At 38.7% G+C, this 22225-nt stretch overlaps 2 protein-coding genes across 3 annotated transcripts in view; one reads left to right on the forward strand and one right to left on the reverse strand.

Moving 5' to 3' along the window:
• The first annotated feature begins 247 nt into the window (after positions 1-247).
• On the forward strand, positions 248-9281 carry LOC125459360 (cytochrome c oxidase subunit 6A1, mitochondrial-like). 2 transcript variants are annotated; one of them, XM_048545746.2, is made up of 4 exons: positions 248-403; positions 5427-5560; positions 6639-6706; positions 9081-9240. In XM_048545746.2, the coding sequence occupies exons 1-4, from the start codon at positions 325-327 to the stop codon at positions 9130-9132; spliced, it is 333 nt and encodes a 110-aa protein (XP_048401703.1). In that variant the 5' UTR covers positions 248-324; the 3' UTR covers positions 9133-9240. The 2 variants fall into 2 exon arrangements, with proteins under 2 accessions (XP_048401703.1, XP_048401704.1); XM_048545747.2 differs by lacking the exon at positions 6639-6706 and having other exon boundaries at positions 9081-9281.
• An 8253-nt stretch (positions 9282-17534) lies between these two features.
• Positions 17535-22225, reverse strand: part of ddb1 (damage-specific DNA binding protein 1) — an 81669-nt gene continuing 76978 nt past the window's right edge. The window contains exon 27 of the mRNA XM_048545251.2: positions 17535-19766. Within this exon, the coding sequence (XP_048401208.1) occupies positions 19683-19766 (84 nt within the window). The 3' untranslated portion in view covers positions 17535-19682. The remainder of the gene's footprint in view (positions 19767-22225) is intronic.

Below are 22225 nucleotides of genomic sequence, written 5' to 3' on the forward strand. Positions count from 1 at the left end.
TGACACGCTGCCGCCGTAAAATGTGAGATATAAATGTAAGTTTATTTTCTGTTCAATTCTGACATTTCAACTGACTGATGGAATCAAACTTCTGTCTTGTCGTCCGCACTTCCTCGTGGTATTCTTTCCCATTGCTCCTCACGTTATTTTCCTCCAGCTCATTTCTACCATCCTTCAATTCTCAATCCTTTAACGCCTAAGCGGACTCTCACGAGCCGACTGTCCAATTCTCTTACACGATCCACGTGACGTTGCGTTATGACGTCATAGACAATACAGCTCGTGGCCTGAAAAACTTCGTCGAAGCTCTGGCTCTGGACGAAAATGGCGCCAAGGTTAGCAGCGTTGAAGATCGGCAGAAGTTTGGCGACAGCCAGCCAAGCACGTAGACAACCAGGAGCAGGTAAAGCAAAAGCCCGCAGCAACAAGCGATCAGCAATCACCACATTAAGACTGAAATGTTCTGATCCGCCGATCAAAAATGTGAAAAGCTGATACTGAGTCAGCGCGGTAGCCAAACGCTACAATAGTATTTGAAAGGTAACCGTTAGGGGGAGTAGCTCGTCCTTCAGTGACAACGTTAAGAAGCCAAAGAAACAAAGGGTGGCTGAGACAGAGACAGCATGACTGGATGGGGCAAGTGTTGGGGTGGCACCTGAGATTAGGAAATTATGACTTTAAACTTCATTTGGATGCTTCACAGCTGTATTTTAGTGATCCCAATTAAAATTATTTCCACCCACCCATCACATACGACCAAAATTTGCAAGATCGAAAAGTGCTAAGATCAGACATACAAGAGATGCAACAAACATAGATGCTCATATGCACCTAGTTGGTGGGAAGAGATGACTGGACTGTAACTGGCATGTAGCATAATTTTGCTTTTGATCCTTTCAGCTTGAATCCCTGAGATAACAACTCCCTTGCAGTATAGTATAAATGGTGATAACTGATCTCTAACCTTCCAATGATTTTGCTTTGAGTCAAAAGGTTGTGTGCCATGGCTGTATTTTAATAAAAATATTGAAGTTCATCCTGACCAATATTTATGCCTCAACTAATATCATTAAATCAGAATTTTCTACTTTAAAAAGTTGATGTTTCTCAATTTATCAACTCCAAACCCACAACTACTACAATGTGGAAGAACAAAGGCAGCAGGCATAGGATCACCAGCACCTGAAGTTTCCCTCCAAGCAAGTTAACATTATGATTTGGAAATATATTGTTTCTTCAGTGTCATTGAGGCAAAATCCTGCAACTGTCTCTCTAACGGCCCTGTTGGTGTACCCACACCAGATCAACTGTAGAGATTCAAGAAAGCAGCTCACTGCCACCTTCTCAAGGGTAATTAGGAATGGGCAATAAATGCTGGCTCAGCCTGCAAAGCCTGTTTCCTCTGAATGATTTGTTTAAAAACATGCTTTCAGCATTGTTTTCCATTTCTTTTTCTGCTTATGCCTTTCCTCTGAACCTTATTCAATTTAACTTCTCCCCCAGTGTAGTTTTGTCTTCTTTTCTCATTTGTAGTCCCCAAAATCTGACCTCCCATCTGTTATCTTCTGCTAATCTTCAGTTTATCATAAATATTCAGATATAGCTATCTGCATTGTGAGCTGCTTAAGAAACGAAGCCTTTTTACTCGGATAGTAGGAACTGCCGATGCTGGAGAATCTGAGATAACAAGGTGTAGAGCTGGATGAACACAGCAGGCCAAGCAACATCAGAGGAGCAGGAAAGCTGACGTTTCAGGTCTAGAATTTCTGAAGAAGGGTCTAGACTTGAAACGTCAGCTTTCCTGCTCCTTTGATGCAGCTTGGCCTGCTGTATTCATTCAGCTCTACATCTTGTTATCTAAGCCTCTTTACTCATTGTTTTTGTTACACAGTAATGTGAATGAGAGTATATATACCCAAAGTGAGGAACAGAGGTGTGTTGGGAGTTGAGAAAATGCCTTTACTTCAGATTCCTTCATTACTTCTAAACTCAGTTGCCTACAGGTGCCAAATTCTGAAATACCTTCCTTTCACCTCTCCACATCTGTACCTCACACTCTTACTGTTAAGGATACTTAAAAACCTGCCTCTTTGACCAAGCACCTCATCTAATTTCTCTATTTGTGACTTGACATACTTCATTTCATAATGTTTTTGTGCATGTTTCATTATATTAAAGGTGTTGTTTTAGTTATTTATGATGCCAAGTCAGGAGAGGGATATCTGGATATGAAATTAGTTTTGCAAAAAAGCTATGTTGTATTGGAAGAAAGCTTGATTTATTATTTCTGTAGGAGTGGATAGATAAAATATCATTGAAAATCTGTAAAATTCTGTGTTGCTATATACTTTTATATGGCAAGGTCACCGTATTTGGCTGGCTATTAGAAGATGAAGGGTGGTAGTGGGTGGAAATTATTCAACATGGTACTTAGTTACGAGTGGTGTCCCACAAGGTTCTGGGTCCTCTTCTATTTGTGATTTTTGTAAATGATTTGGATGAAGGAGTGGAAGGGTGGATTAGCAAGTTCACGGATGATATGAAGGTGGATCGCGTTGTGGACAGTGCAGAGGGCTGTTCTAGGTTACGAAGGGACATTGTTAGAATGCAGAGCTGGGCTGAGAAGTGGCAGATGGAGTTTAACCCTGAAAAGTGTGAGGTGATTCATTTTGGAAGGACAAACTTGAAAGCAGAATGCAAGATTAATGGAAAGATTCTTGGCAGGTGGAGGAGCAGAGGGATCTTGGGGTTCATGTCTACAGTTCACTGAGAGCTGCCACCCAGGTGGATAGAGTTGTTAAGAAGGCATATGGTGTGTTCGCTTTCATTAATAGAAGGATTTAGTTCAGGAGCCGTGAAGTTATGCTCCAGCTATACAAAAGTCTGGTTCGGCCACATCGGAGTATTGTGTCCAGTTCTGGCCACCTCATTACAGGAAAGATGTCGAAGTGTTGGAAAGGGTGCAGAGGAGATTTGCCAGGATGTTGCCTGGAATGGAGGGAAGGTCTTACGAGGAAGGGTTGAGAGAGCTAGGGTTTTTCTTTTTGGAACAACAAAGGACAAGAGGTGACTTGATAGAGGTGTACAAAATGATCAGAGGTATAGTTAGAGTTGACAGCCAGAGACTTTTTTCCTAGGGTGAAGGTAACTTTTATGAGGGGACACAGTTTTAAAGTGAATGGAGTTAGATATCGGGGAGACGTCAGAGGTGGTTTCGTTACTCGGAGAGTGGCCGGGGCGTGGAATGCATTGCTGGAGAGGGCAGTGGAGTTGGCCTCATTAGGGGCATTTAAATGGCTATTAGATAGGCATATGGATGGTAGTATAAGTAAGAGGCCTTGCACTTTAGCTGCAGGCTACAGCTGAGAGAATAATTAGATGGCAATCTACCTTTTTTAAGCAAAGTATTCTAGCTAGTAAAACAATAGTACAGTTTAATATAGAAAATGGAAGTTTTGCCCTCACAGTAGTAACAAATTGAGTGAAAGGGCAAAATGACAGCGAATAGATTTCAATATAGGCGGTCGTGAGACTGTCTTCTTTGGAGGGATTTGGCTTTGGGTCTGTGGACAAAGACCGTTAAATGTCGTAGAGGTACGAAATTATAACAATGGCCAATGCCAATAGAAAGTGAGAATACAAGGTGTTTGAAGTTAAGCTGCAGCTATCCCCAGACTACTGCGTTCAGATCTGCTGTGATCAGTTACACTCTAGGAGGAATTATATTGGCTTGGGGCTGCAATATATACATATTGTAATGAATCTGATGGAATTTAAATTGCAAGAGAGATTGCACAAACTAGGATTATATTCCCCAAAATTGAGAAGATTAAGGAAATAATTGTAATTGAAGTTTTCAGGATGTTAAAGGGAACTAAGAGAAACTAATCATCCTGTTTGGGAAATCTGGTTAGAGGACATAAATTGAAAATTAGAACCAGACCTTTCAAGATTGAAGTTAGAAAACATTTATATGTGGAGTGTCGTAGAAATATGGAATTTTTCTAACTACTGTTATTGATAATGAGTCATTTATATTGATTGTAAACATGAGGACATTGATTCATGTGGCACACCATTCCTCACATCCCACCAACTTGAAAACAACACATTTATAACGCAACCTCTGCTTACTGTTAGTCTACCAGATTTCTATTCATGCTAATATGCACCTTCCATGCCATGAGCTCATATTTTGTATAGTAACCTTTAACGCAGCACTTTGAATGCCTTTTGGAAATCTAAATAGAACTTACACTTTATCTACACTGCTTATTACTTCATCAAAGAACTCTAATGAATTGGTCAAACAAGATTTCCCTTTCAGAAAACCACATTGACTGATTGCATTAAGATTCTTTAAATGTGCTGTTATAACCTCTTCAATTATAGAATTTAGCATTTTCTCTGACAGATATCACGCAAACTGACTGTATTTTCCTGCTTTCTGCCTATCTGATTTCTTCAGTGGAGGAGTTACATTTACTATTTTCCAATCTAATGCAACCTTTCCAGATTGACACTGACCTGTAACTGTGAAACAAAGTATCAAGTCCAAACCAAGCTTCAGCTGAGCTAATTTTAGCATTGGAATTCTCTCAAAACAGGTTGATATACTACATTTCAATGGTATATCAATCAGTGTAAGAATTTTGAGCTGTTATACATAATAATAGATTTCTTGTTGTGCTGTTTGTGATAAGGAACATTTAACTTTATTTTCTGAAGAGTGTTGCAGTATATCACAAGGCATTGTTAAAAGATAGTGAGGTATACTGGTTGAAAATACTACTTTTCATATGAAGTATATGTACAACCATTAATAGCAAATACCAACTGACTTTAAAAGTTTAGCTTATACTTTGTTAAAAACAAAACTGCATTTGTGTCTCATTTTATGATGAACACTTCTGCTGGACAAGTCAGTTCCAATGTCAGTTACTTCCTGTGCAACTCAGTGCTGGTCAGGTAATGTTAGGAACCCATTCTCACTCAACGTTGCAGTGACTGTATTAAAGCTACATGATGCCATACCAGCTGCATTTTGTGCATGTGAAGCATATTAGAAACTCAAAGAATGGTGGAAATCCAAACTGTATTTAGATATTAGCAAATTCAGTTGAGCACACATATTAAGATTTTTTGGCGATTGAGAAAATCTGTTAGAAAATTGATGATGAAGTGGACAACCTGAATAATATTTTGGTTTTAAAAAAAAGTTTTCAAAGCAGGTTACCAACTACACTGGTCTGTAGTGAATATGTCTATGTTTTATTTTGAAAAATAACAGAAATACACATAATTAATTCATCCCATGCAGCAGATACTAAATACATTTAGCTGTATGGTCATTGCCATATTGTATATTGCCAGTGCTACACATCGATTCTGTTTAATCTACATTTGATGCTTTTTCTGTTCTTTAGCTCGTATGTGGAAGTTAATGAGTTTTGTAGTCGCTTTACCAGCAGTTGCTGCCCTCATGCTGAATGCTTTTCTGAAGTCAGCTCATGAACCTCTTGAATTTGTGCCTTATGAACATCTCCGTATCCGCAACAAGGTACAGGACTAAGTAAATGATCTATAAGAGATATTCCAGTAAATAGTAAAAGAATAATTTAGTGATAAACCAATTTTGTCAATCAGAAATAATAATAGAACACCAGGGCTTTGAATTATGGTATAGACAAGCATAAAAAAAAGTCATGGAGTTTTTTGTCACACTTTGTGAACTTTCATAATTTCCAACAGTAGAAATGCAGTCTTTACCATTCACCTGATTGTCTCCTAGAATGAAAAAAATGGTATTTGTTCGTGCATCAAGTGTCTCCTCCCCACCAACCCTATTTCATCTGTTGTATTTTCATGCACTCCAACAGTATGTCCATTTCCTTTAAAAGCATATGACTACCTTTAGTATTTGATATCATCTGTAAATTTAAAAATTTTGCCCTGCACACATCCCTTTCCCAAGTCTGAGTCATTAATGTATGTTTAAACAGCAGCAAACATTGGAGAACTCAAAGGTATATGTCCCTCCGTCCCAAAAACAGGCTTTCTGAATGCAACTTCTAAAAAATTCAGTAATCAACCCTGCAGTTGGTTGTATCTCAATTTTGTCAACAAATCTAAAATGTAATACTTTATGGAACAACTTTTAAACATCAGTATACAAAATATCAGTACTGTACTATCCTCTACCTTCTGTTGTTGAATAACAAACCTGCTTAAAGATAATTTATCAAAATCCTCCCGAATTGGTGCTGGCTCTCTTTTATTCATATGTACTTGCCCAAACAGCTGTAAATATTATTCCATTAAGGTTCCAAAAATCTATCACCAATCTCAAACTGATTGACTCGTAATTGAAGTTTATCCTTCTCCCCTCAAAAAATATGCCATTTTCAATCCTGAATACCTTCAATACAATACCTGTATCTAGGACAAAATGAAAATTGTGACCTGCACCTCCACAATTTCTACTTCTAATTCCCTTGAAGACCTAGGATGCACTGGATCTCACTGTTCTGGCACAAAGGGCCTTTTGATCTCACTAAATTGAATGTTTTTTATTCGTTCATGGGAGTGGGTAATGCTGACTAGGCATTTATTTTCATTCCCTAATTGCCCTGGAGAAGCTGGTGGTGAGCTGCCTTCTTGAACCCGTGCTGTTTTTGGAATGCAGGGACACCCTCAATCCTATGAGGTAGGAAATTCCAGGATTTTAACCCTCTAATAGTGAATGAACAGAGACGAAGTTCGAAGTCAGGATGATGTGGCTTGTTCTGCAACTTATAGATAGTACCATTGTCTTTCTAGGTGGTAGAGGTTGTGGATTTGGAAGCTTTCAGAGGAGCCTTTCCAAATTACTGTAATATGTCTTAAGCATGAGTTTAGTCTGCTGCCACTGTATGTCACTGGTGAAGGGAACGAATATTGAAGGTGATAGATGGGGTATCAAGTGGTTTGCTTGGTCGTGGATTTCATCCACAAACTTTGAAATTGTCACTGTGCAAACCCAGATCCAGATCATTTACCTATATCATGGACTGCAACATCAACCCCTGTGGAACTATCTTGCAATCTGATAAATATTTATTAACCACTAACGTATAACAAATATGCTCGAGAAACTCTGCAGGTCTTGCCGGCAAGAGAAACAGCTCAAGTCTGGTATGATTTCTTTGGAACCATTAATCTGTTTGAAACATATAAAATGATCAGAGGGTTAGATAGGATGGATAGGGAGAGCCTTTTTCCTAGGATGGTGACGGCGAGCACGAGAGGGCAGAGCTTTAAATTGAGGGGTGAAAGATATAGGACAGATATCAGAGGTAGTTTCTTTACTCAGAGAGTAGTAAGGGAATGGAACGCTTTGCCTGCAACGGTAGTAGATTCGCCAACTTTAGGTATATACAAGTCGTCATTGGTAAGCATATGGATGTACATGGAATAGTGTAGGTTAGATGGGCTTGAGATTGGTATGACAGGTCGGCACAACATCGAGGGCCGAAGGGCCTATACTGTGCTGTTATGTTCTATGTTTCCTATTTCTCAACATTCATGTTTCTACTGTCCATTTTATTCCATAAACATTATATTTTCCTTTGCTAGTCCGTTATGTGGCGCCATATTGAGTTACTTTTAGAAGTTCATGGGCTTTCCCCTTATCAACCTTTTCTCTTACCTTTCCAAAACATAAATTAGATAGAGATTATTTTCTTTTCACGTATCCATGCTGACTCTTCTGAATCAACTCACATTTTTCCATATAACTATTCATTTTACCCCTAATGAGGTAACACAGTGTTCAGTGGTTAGCACTGCTGCCTCATAATGCCAGGGACTGAGCCTTGAGTGACTGCCTGTATGAAATTTGCACATTCTCTCTGTCTGTGTGGGTTTCCTCCCACAGTCCAAAGATATGGTGGTTAGGTGGGGTGGCTATGCTAAATTGCTCATAGTATCCAGGGATGTGCAGGCTAGTTGGATGAGCTATGGAAAATTCAGGGCTGTAAGGTAAGGGGATGGATCTGGATCAGAAGGTCTTAAGGGGTTTGGTGTGACTCAGTGGGCTGAATGGCCTGTTTCAACACTGCGATTGTTTCTAGAAGATCCCCCAGCACTCAAGCTAAAATACTGAGCTATAATTGCCGGGCCCATCTTGACTTATTTTTTAAAAAATGGGAAATCCTCTGATCCTTTGGAACCAACCTAAGTGTCCCCGAGAACATTGAAAGATAACTGCCAATGCCTCTTCAATTTCAGCTGTCACTTTCTTCAGTGGTCTTGGAAGCATCTTATGCAGTCCTGGTGCCTTAACAGTTTTGTGCTAGAAGCTTATCACTTTAACTGTTCTAGTGATCAAGTTTCCTCCTTATTCACCACGGCCTGGACTGCATCCATCGTTACCTGTGAGGCAGATGCTAAGTCTTCATTCAACAAATCAACCATGCCTCTTGCCTCTAAGCGTAAACATAAAATTGATAGGGCACAGGACTAGTGAGACTGAGGTCAGGAGGAACTTCTTCACCCAAAGGGTTGTGAATCTGTGGAATGCCCTGCCCAGTGAAGCAGTTGAAGCTACCTTACTGAATGTTCTTAAGGCAAGGCTAGATAAGTTTTTGAACAGTAAAAGAATGAAGGGTTAATGTGAGTGGGCGGGTCAGTGGAGCTGAGTCTCAAACAGATCAGCCGTGATCTTATTACATGGTGGGAAAGGCTTGAGGGCCCAGATGGCCTACTGCTGCTCCTAGTTCTTATGACTAGGAAAGATGCAAAGGAAGTGAGAGTGGAAATTTCAGAGAAGACTTGAGTTCAAATCCCATATTTCATACCAGATCTGAACAGGTTGGTTAAAATATATCGAAGTCCCCATTCAGTATGATGTATTTATAACCAGCATGTGTAAATAAAGGAAAATAGTTTTATGTGCTAGTCCTTTACTCAAATTATGCCATAGCTATTTCACACAAGTTCCTTGCAGCACACTGGCAAATAAAGAATGAAATGCTGTAGTCATTTCAGATCATTTTGCTATCATACTGTAATACAAATGCAACTCTGTTTCTCTTCTACAGCCTTTTCCTTGGGGCGATGGGAATCATACGTTATTCCACAACTCGCACGTGAACCCATTACCCACTGGCTATGAGAAATAATGTATTAATTACTGGGAGTTTTAGCTCCACAATGGATTCATCATTATAGTGCATAATTCATATTTACCGTTATCATTTTCATGTTACACTAAAAAAATTAAAAACCTTCGATGATGATTAAACTCACAATATGGAGCTGTTTCTTAATTTTTGAGAAAAGCATTTTCCTTGAACAGGAAAGCAAAACTTAAGAACATTAAGATTAGTCAACATTGCAATTGGTTGGGTAACATTTGAGAATGGGATGGAATAGGAAAAAACCTCACAACCCTGTGTTTACTTTTGATTTATGAATTCAAACTGTCTAAATAATGCAATCATAAGGTTTATGCAGTTACACAGTAGGTGACATGCATAAATGACCTTGCACCATATTTGGGTATGGAGCAGTGATTTTGTGCCATATACTAGTTGCATAATAATTACCAGAAACTTTTATTGCAATAAATAAACCAGCAACCATAACCTTGCAGCAGGTACTTAATATACAAGAAAAATATTGTGCCATATATTGTTCAGTACAATTTGCACATGCAACCACCTCCTGCATCAAAAAACCTGCTCAACTTCATAATCAAAAGTGTAATTTGACTGTGAAACTGTAATTTTGATATTATAATAGGACTACTTGAACGTCAAGGACATTGATAGGTGTTTCAACGATACTAATCTTTCATTTGGGACTATATGGAACATACATTTTGCACTTAACATTAGGGTCTGTCACAATTTCTAAGGAGACATACACAACAGGAAATTAATCTATCTTGTAAACTTAGTCACTTTTCATACAAAAAGAAGAACATATTGTCAAAAGAAGAACACATGAAATTTCCTGGAAGAGTTTTGTAGTACAATGTATTCTTCCACAGAAAAGCTTTCACTACACATGGAGATATAGGAGTTGCATAAACTCTGATAATGAAGGACTTTTTTTCGCCCCAGTGTATAGTGGGGTAAGAGAGGAAGAAAAAAAATTGAACATGGAAGCTTTCTTGAACATGTGGTTTTACTTCGATGAGGAAGGAGACTTTTTTTTGTTTCTGGAGAACGAGGTGGATAAAGTGACATGAAAATTTACGAAACAGTTATCATAGTATTGTAAGATTTAGATTTAGCTGTGGAGGAGAACAAGGAGCAGCCTAGTTTAAAAGTAATTAGTGGCCCAATTCATTTAATAGAAAAAGAGATATGGCTAAATTGAAATTAAAAATTGGCAAGTAAAATAATCAAACAATGGGCTGTCTCTGGAGTGATATTGTGTGAACAGTCAAATACATTCTGACAATGGAAAAGGTTTGACAACCAAATCCAGGTCTCTCTAGATGATGGAAGGGAGAGTCAGATGGAGAAGACACGTGACATTTGTGAGGGTGCTGAGTAAGAACCGAGCTTAAAATAGGAGGTTCAGAGAGAAATTTGGAAAAATAAATATGAGGAACTAATAGATTGAGAAGAGATTGGTGGTTAACATAAATAAGAATCCATGATAGGTCAACTGTTGTACAAGTAGTCGAAGAGTAGCAAGAGGGGTTTTGGGGGCCAATTATAAACTGCAAAGGGGTCCTCCAATGGATTGAGTGAGTATTGGCTGAGTTACTAAAGGAGTTCTATGGCAGGAACTCCTATCTGGGTAAAGACATACAAAGTCATAACAAAAGAGGAAATAGTTGAGATATTATGACATTGGATGAGCTAAAAATTGATAGTATCTGTGGTCAACAGAGGCTGAATATCTCAGACCCAAGACTTTCTCAGATTAGTCTCTTAAGTTAAGCCATCTTCAAATGCTTCTGAAATGACCTTCCCTCCATCATCATGTCATGAAGAGGGTATGTTTGTCAGTGATTGTAGAATGTTCAGCAGTATTCATGACTCCTCAGGTTCTGAAGTAATCTGTGTTCACATGCAGCAAGATCTGGCCAATACAAAATGCCAGACAATAGTCATTTCTAACCAAAGAGAATCTAATCGTATACACCCATGGCATTTAATGGTATTGACATCATTGAATTCCTCTCCAGTATCCTGGAAGTTTTTTAACTGCAGCAGCCAGTAAATACTTAGCTGTAAGAGCAGGTCAGAGTTTGGCAATGAATGGCAAGTAATTCACTTTCTGTCCACTATGTGAAGGCACAAGTCAGACGTTTTACGTAAGACTGTCTCAGGCGTATGGATGAGTACAGCTCCAACAACACTATCCATGACACACAAACCGCTTAATTGCCACTCTGTTGACCGCCCTAAATACTGAATTCCATCACCACTGTTACAGTGATGGCAGTACATACCATCTACAAGATACACTGCTGCAACTAACCAAAGCACCTTCCAAGCTGTCAAACTACCACCAAGAATAAGGGCAGAATGAAATTTCCCCTCCAAACCATATAACCTTGATGTCATTAATTCATTGATGTTTTGCTGTCACGAGGCCAAAAATCTGGAAATCCTTTCCTGACACCACTGCAGGAGTACCTGCATCAGAAGGACTGCAGAGTTTCCAAAAGACAGCTAAATACTTGTTTCTTAAGGGCAATTAAGAATAAACGAGAAAAGCTGACTTTACTATTGATGCTCACATCCCATTAATTTCAAAAAGCTGGAAAGGCTAGCTGTACTGAAAATTGAAAAGTCATCATAATTAGAATAGTTGTATTGAAGTACACCAAGTGAAGTGAGGGTGAAGATTGTGGATGTACTGAACATAGCTTTCCAATCTTCCTTAGGTATGGGGAGGTGATGCCAGAACATTGGAAAATTACATATGTTACACCCTTGCTCAACAAAAGGGTGCAAGGATAAAGCAGCAATTACAGATCAATGAGTTTAACTTTAGTAGAGGAAAATCTTTTAGAAATGATTAGTTGGGGCAAAATTACAAAATAAAACATATGCTGTTGGATGTGATTCTGTGATTGGGGAGCAGTTGCAAATCAATCCTGTATACAAAGAGCTGCAATAATGACTGATTTGAGATCATCAACTCGCTTAAAGCAGATTCACTACAAATAAAATCAAGCCTGCACCTTCTTGAAGAACGTAGAAATTTAGGGATCCCATAGTTCCTTGCTTTCGCCATGGCAATATTTTGGCCAATCAGCACTCCTTTCCCCAATTGTATATCTTGTGACCTTTTAGGAATTTAAAATTAATAAGTATTTGAATAAATGTGGATAAATCAAATAATGCTAAAATTGATTTGTTAAAGACAATTATGTCTAACACCCAATTTAGATTTTTTGGTAAGGAGTGGTTGATGTGCACATGGACTTCAAAAAGACATTTGATAAAGTAAATAAAGCTAAAGACCCTGGTGAGAAGTGTGACGACAGCAGGGCTATAAAATTGGATGTGACAGTAAACAGTATCGATGAATGGTCATTTATTAAGACGACACCAGAGCAAAGTATACAGCGGTGACCTCTGGGATCTGCTTTCCTTCATGTTCATTAGTGATTAGAACTGCAAAATTTGATGGAGACACAAACTTTGGAAGAATTGTGAACCGTAGGACATAGAAAGACTGGTGAAACCACCCACACATGCCAGATGAAATAGAACACAGAATTGAGAGGCTACAAACAGATCAGCGGGGATACGTATACGAATTATCGGATAGTGGGAGGTTGTGAAAACAGAAGATATGCAGGATCGCAGGGTTTGTAAATGGAGGAATGGAGTATGAAGAAATTACGGGAATTGTGAGGAACCTTCTGATAATATACTGGTTCCTCCTCAACCGCAGTACTGCTTCCAATTCTGGGCACTGCGCTTTAGGATGTAAACGATTTCAAGCGAAGCAGTGAAGATTTTATAAAAATAGTTCCAGGGATGGGATAACTTTAGTTAGATTTTATTGTTACATGTACTCGAATACAGGAGTACAGTGAAAAGCGTATAAAGTCACCATTCTCCAGTGCAGTTTTAGTATACAAAAGACAGGATTAGAAATAAAAGGCAGTCCAGATCACTCCCCGCCTCAGCCATGAATCCTTGCTGCCCGAAAAACAAAGCCACAAAGTCCATCCCTCGGTCAATGAACACTCAGGTGCCCCGAGTCCCCGCAATACCACCGCCTTCACCGTCAGGTACCCTGGGCCCAGCCAGGTACTGGAGCCACGCTGCTGCTGTTGGAACCATGGTATGAAAGAACGTGACATTTTGCCTCCACCAGTGTTGCCACCATGAGCTCTCGCAATCCGGGCAATGCAGCCGCTGCTGGATCCCGGACCGGGCCCAAACTTGACACCGGGCCTACCACGCCAAAGCTGCCAGCTGCTACCACCTGGGACCGCCATTTCAGCAAAGGAACCCGCCGCTGCCAACCATCTGGGAAGGGGATCACTCCTGCTGCTGCTGCCGCTGCTAACACTCCAGGAAGGGCAGCATTCTTGCTGCTCACGTTCGGGGAAGGGGACCACTCCTGCCACCGCCGAGCTATGGTGATTAACCTCCTTACTGAAGGGATTTGTGAAGATTTGACAGGTGATTTCAAGCTTGAAAAATCAAGAGTAGGGAAAACTACTCTAATTTGTGCAAAGGTTTAAAAAAAACATAAGATGATTGGCAAATTAATTAAAGGCACTATGAAGAAAATATTTTACACAACGAGCGTTTAGGGCTGAATCTACCGAACCCATTTAATCTTGCCTTTGATGAGACACAAAGAAGAACGGAATTGGATACGTATTTGAAAGCAAGTTAATTACATGGCTACGGAGAAAAAAACAGCAGGACTAACTAAATTGCTGTTGCATAAAGCCAGCAGGGGCTTAAAAGGCTATTTGATATCCATTGTCTAATGCTAACTGAATCAGTAGTACCAGTTATTTGGAGCCACTCCTGCCATTATGGAATCACATTATTTTTCACGAGATGGGAAATTTTCTATTTCCCAAGGGAGTAAAAATAATTTCTAGAATGCCTGAGGAAAGTTTTACTGTATGACAATACTTTATTTAATCTGTTTGATAATTTTATCAGATCATTATATAACCACTTACCCTTCTGATCCATTGCAGATGTCTTTCATAATATTGTTAGAAGGGCCATGCTGTTGTTACTGTCTGTGTGGGATTGGTCTGATTCTTCAATTTAAAACTTGACTACTATCAGAAAAAATGCATGCCAATGCACAAATGCAATATTTTCATTTACCACACCAGCCAGCAGATTGCTTGTAGGACTGTTCCAGAAATTGATAAAATAATCCATCAGCAACCTCAGGGAAAAAAATTATTTAAATATTATTAGTGAGAGGAACAGCCCATTCTTTCAGTCTGCACTGGAGTTGTACCTTCATTCTCAATGCTAGAGAAGTGTATCAACACATATCCTATTAAAGGTCTTGGGCACACGAACACCAAATGGACGTCCAATACAGATAGAAAGAAAATCACCTGAATACTAATTTTAGTCAGAAAAAACTAAAGATGTATAGCATTTCATTAGTTAAAGTTCCCTCAAGAGAAATTTTCAGGCATTTGAATTTACAAGGTCGTCAGTGACTTAAAAAGTCAAATAAATTGTTTGTTGAATTTTCAATAAGAATCAACAATCCACAAACATCGATTTGGTTGAAAAACAAATAAATGTGTGTATTTTTACAAACCCAAACATATAAATTAGAAGAAAAAGTAGGCCATTTGGCCTCATAAGCTTGCCACATCCCTTAATAACATCATGTGTTCTGAATTTGATATTTGCATCTGCCCTGATAACGTCAGAGACCCTTGCCTAACATGAATCTGTGTACCTCCATCTTGTAAATATTCAGTGATCCCACTTCCATCACCTTGAGCAGAGAGTTCTAAAATTGCACTACCTCCGAGGGAAACAATCTCTTTTCATCTCTGTCCTAAAAAGGCATCCCCTATTTTCTAATTAGTGTCTCATAGTCCTAGACTTAACCACAAGATCCAACATATTTAGCACTTGCACCTTGTCAAGGCTATTAAGGATCTTATAAATTTCAATGAAGTCAACCTTCATTCTTCTAACCTGCAGTGCAAATAAGCCCAATATGTCCAACCTTTCCTAATAAGGCAACCCACTCAATTCAATCAATTTAGTAAAGCTGAACAACCTTCAATGAATTTTTTCCCTTAAATAACGAGTCCAAAACTCCATACACCAATCTAGATATTGGTCTCTCTAATGTCATGTACAACTAGATTCTTATCCTTTATTCTAAGAGGAAATGAAAATAAAAAGTATCATTCTGGTAGTCTTATCAATTACTTGCTCTACCCTCATACTAATGTCTTAAGTCTCGTACTAGAACCCCTAGATTTCTGTACCTTAAAACTCTGCAGTCAGTCATTCTCCATTTAAGTAACAATCTGATTTTTGAATAACTTTACATTATACTTCATTTGCTAGATTTTTACCCACTCAGTCAACTTATCTATACCTGTCTGCACCCTATGTCCTCTTCACAATTTGCCTTCCTGTCAATCTTAGGGGACATTTGCAAATTTAGCTACCATGTCTTTGCTTCACTCATCTAAGTAATCAATATGAATTGGAGAAGACTATGGCCCTAGAACAGATCCTTGCAGGTCCTACTTGTTACTACCTGCTAGTCAGGAAAAGACCCTTTTTGTATATTATGGTTTTCTGCCAGCTTGCTAATCCTTTATTGTTAATTCCTAATATTATTTCCTGTACCATAAGCTCAGACTTTGAACAATAACCTTTTATTTGTCAAATGTCTTTTGGAAATCCAAGTACACCTGTAGACTCCACTTTGACAACAACACATGGTAGACTTTCAAAGAACTCAAATAAATTGGTTCAAAATGATATTCTTCCACATGACTGTATCAGGTCTTCCCGATTATCTCGTGTTTTGAGGTACCCAGCTACAATTTTCTTAATGATGGACTCAAACACTTTGCCCACACCTGGTATAAGGTAACTGGCCTATTTCCCGTCTCCCACCCTTCTTGACTAAAGTTTATGTTTATTACTTTTCAACCTGATGGAACCTTTCCAGAATCTAGCATATTTTGAAAAGTTAACACCAATGCACCGACTAACTCATTAGCCGCTTCTTTTAATACTCTGGGATGAGTCCATCATAATCCAGGGGCTTGACATTGCACCGCCATCAAATAATACCATTTCCTTAGTGACTGCAATTTTACAAAGTTATTCTCTTCTTTCACCACCTTATTTCCAACTATTAATGGAATCTTGCAATCTATATAAAGCCCAGCATAGTTGATATTTAGAAATAAAACCAGGAATTATACATCTCATTAGGTAAGTAAAATCATACTGTTCTAGTTAATTCGAATAATCCAGAACTTTTCTACCTTCAGCAAATGTTTTCCTGCCTGTGCTAAATCTGGAGGCAGCAAGTACAGGTATGCACAACTCAAAAGACTCAGGTGAAAGTGAGGTTTCCTTGCTTAGTACACCCAGATAAGGCTGGAATCTTTCCACACTTCAGTCAAGATTCGGGCATATGCAAGTTTGAAAACTTTCTACTAAACTAGGAGTTCCCCCTCGGAGGAGTTAGAAAACAATCCCCATTTAGGAACATTCGTGATCCTCTCCCAATCATTCCCTAGCATACATGCAGAATGTGTTGCAGTATGACATACTAATTAATCAAATGAGTAATAGTGATTTCGCTCCAGGGCAAATGGGGAGCATGGTGGCTCAGTGGTTAGCACTGCAGCCTCACAGCACCAGGGATCTGGGTTCAATTCCAGCCTTGGGTAACTGTCTGTGTGGAGTTTGTACGTTTTCCATGTCCACGTGGGTTTCCACCGGGTGCTCTGGTTTCCTCCCAAAGTCCAAAAGATGTGCAAGCTAGGTGGATTTGGCCATGCTAAATTACCCATAGTGTTCAGGGGTGTGTGGGTTATAGGAGGGTTGTGTCTGGGTGGGATGCTACAAGGGGCAGTGTGGACTTGTTAGGCCAAAGGGCATGTTTCCACATGAAGGGAATCTAATCCAATATCATATTCAATGGTGATTTAGAAAATAATAAATTCTGTGCCTATAAAGATAGCAACATAAAGTTTTAGGGTCTTGAACAAATTCTATTCTGGGTATCTAGTTTGTTTTGGTATTGTTAGAAGGTAAAGTTTCCTCAGTTCAATCTCAAAATATTCTTCACGCAGTAACATCCTTACATTTCCCAGCGTGTCTCTGATGTCAATTTAGTGCTATTAAGACGAGTTTGTGATGCACATCCATTCCTACCAACATGATTAAGATCATTACAGCGGCACACAGGATCTTCGATGCTACAGCAAGGATCCTTTCATCCCATTTGAGTCAGCATTGAACTCAGAACTCCCATATTTAACAATTCACATGCATCAAGTCCCCCTTGGTTACAAAATAAAAATGCACTTTATACACTTTTAAACTGAAATTTATTGAAGAAAGTAACAAATATTCATTAAAATGTTCAAGCACTTTGCACATCTGTTCATTATTTATAAAGCAGTTTTATGGTCAGCCTACAAAAGGACACTTCTTTTTCAACAGCCACAATGGAGAGACTCAAAATTTTCTTCCAAGTAATAAGAAGGGGACTCTACCTATAAACTAAAGTAAATAGGTACATAACTCTATACCACTGCCCACATACTATCTTCACAGTGATTCACTTTCAAGAGATGAGGCCCAGTTCACGGTAAGCCTGAGAAACAGCTGCAAATAAAAGCAACCATCAGATCATCTCCCTGTTGAATGATGTTCTATAGTAACAAAAATATCAACCCACATGAAATGATATGCCCTGGTCAGTGCTGTCACGCTAAACCCAATGTTTCTGTTCATTGGGGAAAGGGGTATATTTTAACTTGGCATTCTACAACGTTTGGAAATATACTACACCCTAAAAACAGTCCTCTTGGATAAAGGGAGATCAGCAAAATTAAAAGTACCAGAGTATGGCCTAAAAGACAATTCCACTGGTGTTAATTAATTTTTCTTCCCCAAGATACTGAAATTTCTGTGTACATCTCCAGCATTATTATTTTCCTTTCCGGTTTGGAGCATGAAGTTGTTTTCTTTTGACTTTAAAACAACTACATGCAAAACAGATGATACAAGTCAACTGTACAGATATAAATTCTGAAATTGAACTGTAGCAACAAATCTCTGAACTCCAATACTTTCAAGGAATGACATGGCTCAAAATAACGTTTTTACACTGAATTTCATCAAAGCAATGCAAAAGTTATCCCTCACCTAGCAGTACTACAATGCATAATTAATTTTATATAAATGTATGTAAAAAGTTGACAAAACCTATTTTCAAATATTCATTGGAAATTGCACACCACTAGTGTCCAAGTTTTGGGTGGGGGCCATTATTTTGAGGCCTATGATTATGCTGTCATATTAAGGCATATATGGTAGCTCTTGCATTCACTGCAATTCTCTATGAAATACTTTGACACTCAGTAGTGTTCAGAAATATCACAAATAGGTCTTTGATAACCCCAGGAGTGCTAACACTTTTTCCCCCAACAGCTGTCTCAAATCCCCACATGCTCAGCATCAAAGCACAAAAAATGACATGCCAATATTAGAGTGCTGGGTACATGTACAGTAGAACAGGCCAACTACAGCACTGTGTGCAAATAACTTCTTACTACATACAGTACAGGTTCAATTAAAAGTTAGACTATAGTGTCCCAAACCCATGCCTTAAGGCCAGAACAATACCTTTCACTGCACTGTATTTTTAATTTCTCATGTCAGTCATCTCAATGAGACTGTCACCTTAAATGATTATGCATTCACAGTATGAAGCAGCCCACAATTTAACAAGAACAGCAGTAAACACTGGCCAGACCTCCTCAAATTCAATACCTAGTCTGAAATTTGCAGCCTAGAGCAAGAACATACACTGCGAAATGAATTCAAACTCAAGTCCAAGAAATGAAAACTCAGACTGCTAAACTTAATATGCCATTTCTTTCTACATTAAACTGCAAGATTTCCCCACAGAAACTTTTTTTACATTTTTCATCACAAAGTTTAAAAGAAGTCACCAGGAGCAGAGCAGACTGTTAACACAAATTTATTTGCACTGTGAGCATTTAGTTAAGGGTTAAAGTTGAAAAGCCTTCGACTTAATGCCCAACAATCCCACATCATTACTTGTCATTTCTGCCTACTCCGTTACTCCAAAAAGTAGAACACATTACATTCATCCTGTTAAATGGGATGACAGTTGGAGAATTATTACTATATTTTAATTAGACAATTTTACATTTAATATTTGGCCATTTTTAAAACCAGACACTAGAAGGAAAATGTCATTTTTGTCATCGTTCCCAGAATTCCCTTCCACATAAACAAAGTGTCCTAACTCAACAGCTCAAAATATAGTGATGAAACATAGCTGCGAGTGAAGAGGCTTTGCATACCAGGCATCATTGGCTCTTTTCATGGATGCTCTGTAACTGTTTTATTGTTTATAAAGGATTCACTGCAACCCTCCAATAATACCAGCAATACCACTGTTGCATTCACAACACTCAACTAATGTATCCTGGTCAACTCTTCAACAATTTTTATCAGATCATCGACTGTTGCTTCTCTCTTCATTCCACTTCCATCATCAATCTGAAAATAAAAGAGTCATGTAAGTGTCTGCAACCAACAACCCAAGCAACACGCAAGGTTCTTCCCTGGGAAAACGTGCAACCATACGATAATTAAGAAAGGAGTGCCAACTGCAAAGCAAAAGATCCTAATTAGACAGAGCAGATTCTAACCAAACAGTAATGTCATCTTGCTGAAACCTCTTCAAAAGGAATTGGCTAAATATTTGCAGAGATAGTCGGAACTGCAGAAGCTGGAGAATCCGAGATTACAAGGTGTAGAGCTGGATGAACACAGCAGGCCAAGCAGCATCTCAGGAGCAGGAAAGCTTATGTTTCGGGCCTTGACCCAATCTGAAGGGTTTAGGCCCAAAACGTCAGCTTTCCTGCTCCTAAGATGCTGCTTGGCCTGCTGTGTTCAACCAGCTCTGCACCTTGTTATCTTGGCTAAATATCTGGCTGCAGATGGGATTTCTGGTTGGATGCAGATTAAGACTATCAAATAACAGGACAGTTGCATTTTCTTGTTGTAAGGAGATGATTAAGGATCATTAATGGAAACAAGGATACAGAGAATATTTTGGAGTTATGTCTCATTAGCTTCAGAAAACAGGTAGAAATGGAGTACCTACCTGCATGTAACGAGAACGGTGAGCCAAACTTCAAGACAAATTTGGCAATAGAGTTTGTTAAGAAGGCTGATCAACTTCCAGGCATTAAATTTTTACTTTGCCACTTATCCTTATATGACATTTCCAATGATGTGCTATAGAGCTATAGAGATGATGTATTTCTCCTTAGGGTACAGTATAAAATTATAGATCCCTTGCTGACATCTAATTATTTTGTTGTAGAATAAACCGTTAAGCTGGGATACACATTTTAAAATCACTGAAATTACAGCTTGTGAATTCCTTGGTTACACATCAATGGATAGATGTGTTTAAACTCTTGAGAAATTTTATTGCAATTGAGTTTAACTGCAGGCTGCAATGCATCCCACATTAAAGTGAATGTATCATCCTTATTTTAAAATTATACATCTTAGGTCTGAGAACTCTCAACATTTTTCATTTTTAATCCTTATGTTTACATTGGGAGTTTGACAAATGTGAGCTTATGTTGCGATTTCACTCCCCCACTTGTGATTGCACTGCACTACTTTTTCTAGTGGAAGTGTTAGATCATGAGGATATACAATCATTTTACACTACAAGTATGCATGAAGAGCACTTTGCTGTTCTGGGAGAGTGCAAGATAAACAGACCATTTTATAGGTGGCCAGAACAAGTTTACTATCCTCAGAAACCTAGTGTCTAACAAACGTGTTCCTTTACATACCTGAAATGATGGAAAACACAAGGTTTAGTGAGGGGATGGAACTGAAGTAGCTCTGTATTAATTGAGAAATAGCGTTGGAGGAATTGATGGAATTGAAGGCTGATAAATCCCCAGGGCCTGATAACCTAATACCCAAGAACTTATGGAAGTGGCCGTAGAAATAGTGGCTGCATTGGTGGTCACCTTCCAAGATTCTTAAAACTCGAGAACAGATGGAAGGTTAGCTTATGTAACCCCATTACTTAAAAAGGCAGGTACAGAGAAAACAAGAAATTATAGACCAATGAGTTTGACATTAGTATTGGGCAAGATGTTAGAATCCATTATCAAGAATTTTCCAGCAGAGCACTTTAAAATAATAGAATCAGACAGTCAAGATAGATTTACAAAAACGAGTTCATGCTCAACCAATCTACTGAAATGCTGTGAGGATGTAACCAGAAATAGTGATTGGGGGAACGAGTAGATGAGGACTTGCAACAGAGTCTCACGTAAGAGATTGATGTGTAAAATTAAAGCACATGGGATTAAGCAGTCGATTGAGATGAATAGAAAAAAAACAGAATAAACAGGTCTTTTTCTGAATGGCAGACAATGACTTGTGGGGTGCACAGCAGAGATTGGTACCAGGATGCCAGCTATTCACAATAGCTGTTATGATTTTGATGAAGAATAATACAAAGCTGTGTTGATGGGTGAACTGCGATGAGGATGCTTACATGTTTACATGTTTGGATGTATGATTTGGACAGGCTAAGAGGGCAAATGTGTGGCAGATGCAGTAAAAAAAAAAGAGATCATCCATTTTGATCGCAAAAATAGGAAGGCAGATTATTGTTTGAAAGGCTGTAAATTGAGAGCGAAGTGTTCAACAAGACCTGTGTGTTTTCTTGTGCACCAGTTGCTCAAACTAAGGTCACAGGTGCAGCAGGCAATAAAGACAAGCTGTATGTTACCAAATTGATTCCTGGGATGCCAGAACTGATGTAAAAGGAGAGAGAGTGAATCAATTAGGACTGTACTGACTAGAATTTAAAGAATTAGAGTACAATAGCTCATAGAAATGTATTACATTCTAACAGGATGAGACAGGGTAGATATAGGAAGGGTGTTTCCTATAGCGGGAGAGTCCAGAAGCAG

The sequence above is a fragment of the Stegostoma tigrinum genome, chromosome 17 (assembly GCF_030684315.1).
Source record: "Stegostoma tigrinum isolate sSteTig4 chromosome 17, sSteTig4.hap1, whole genome shotgun sequence".
Lineage (NCBI taxonomy): Eukaryota > Metazoa > Chordata > Chondrichthyes > Orectolobiformes > Stegostomatidae > Stegostoma > Stegostoma tigrinum.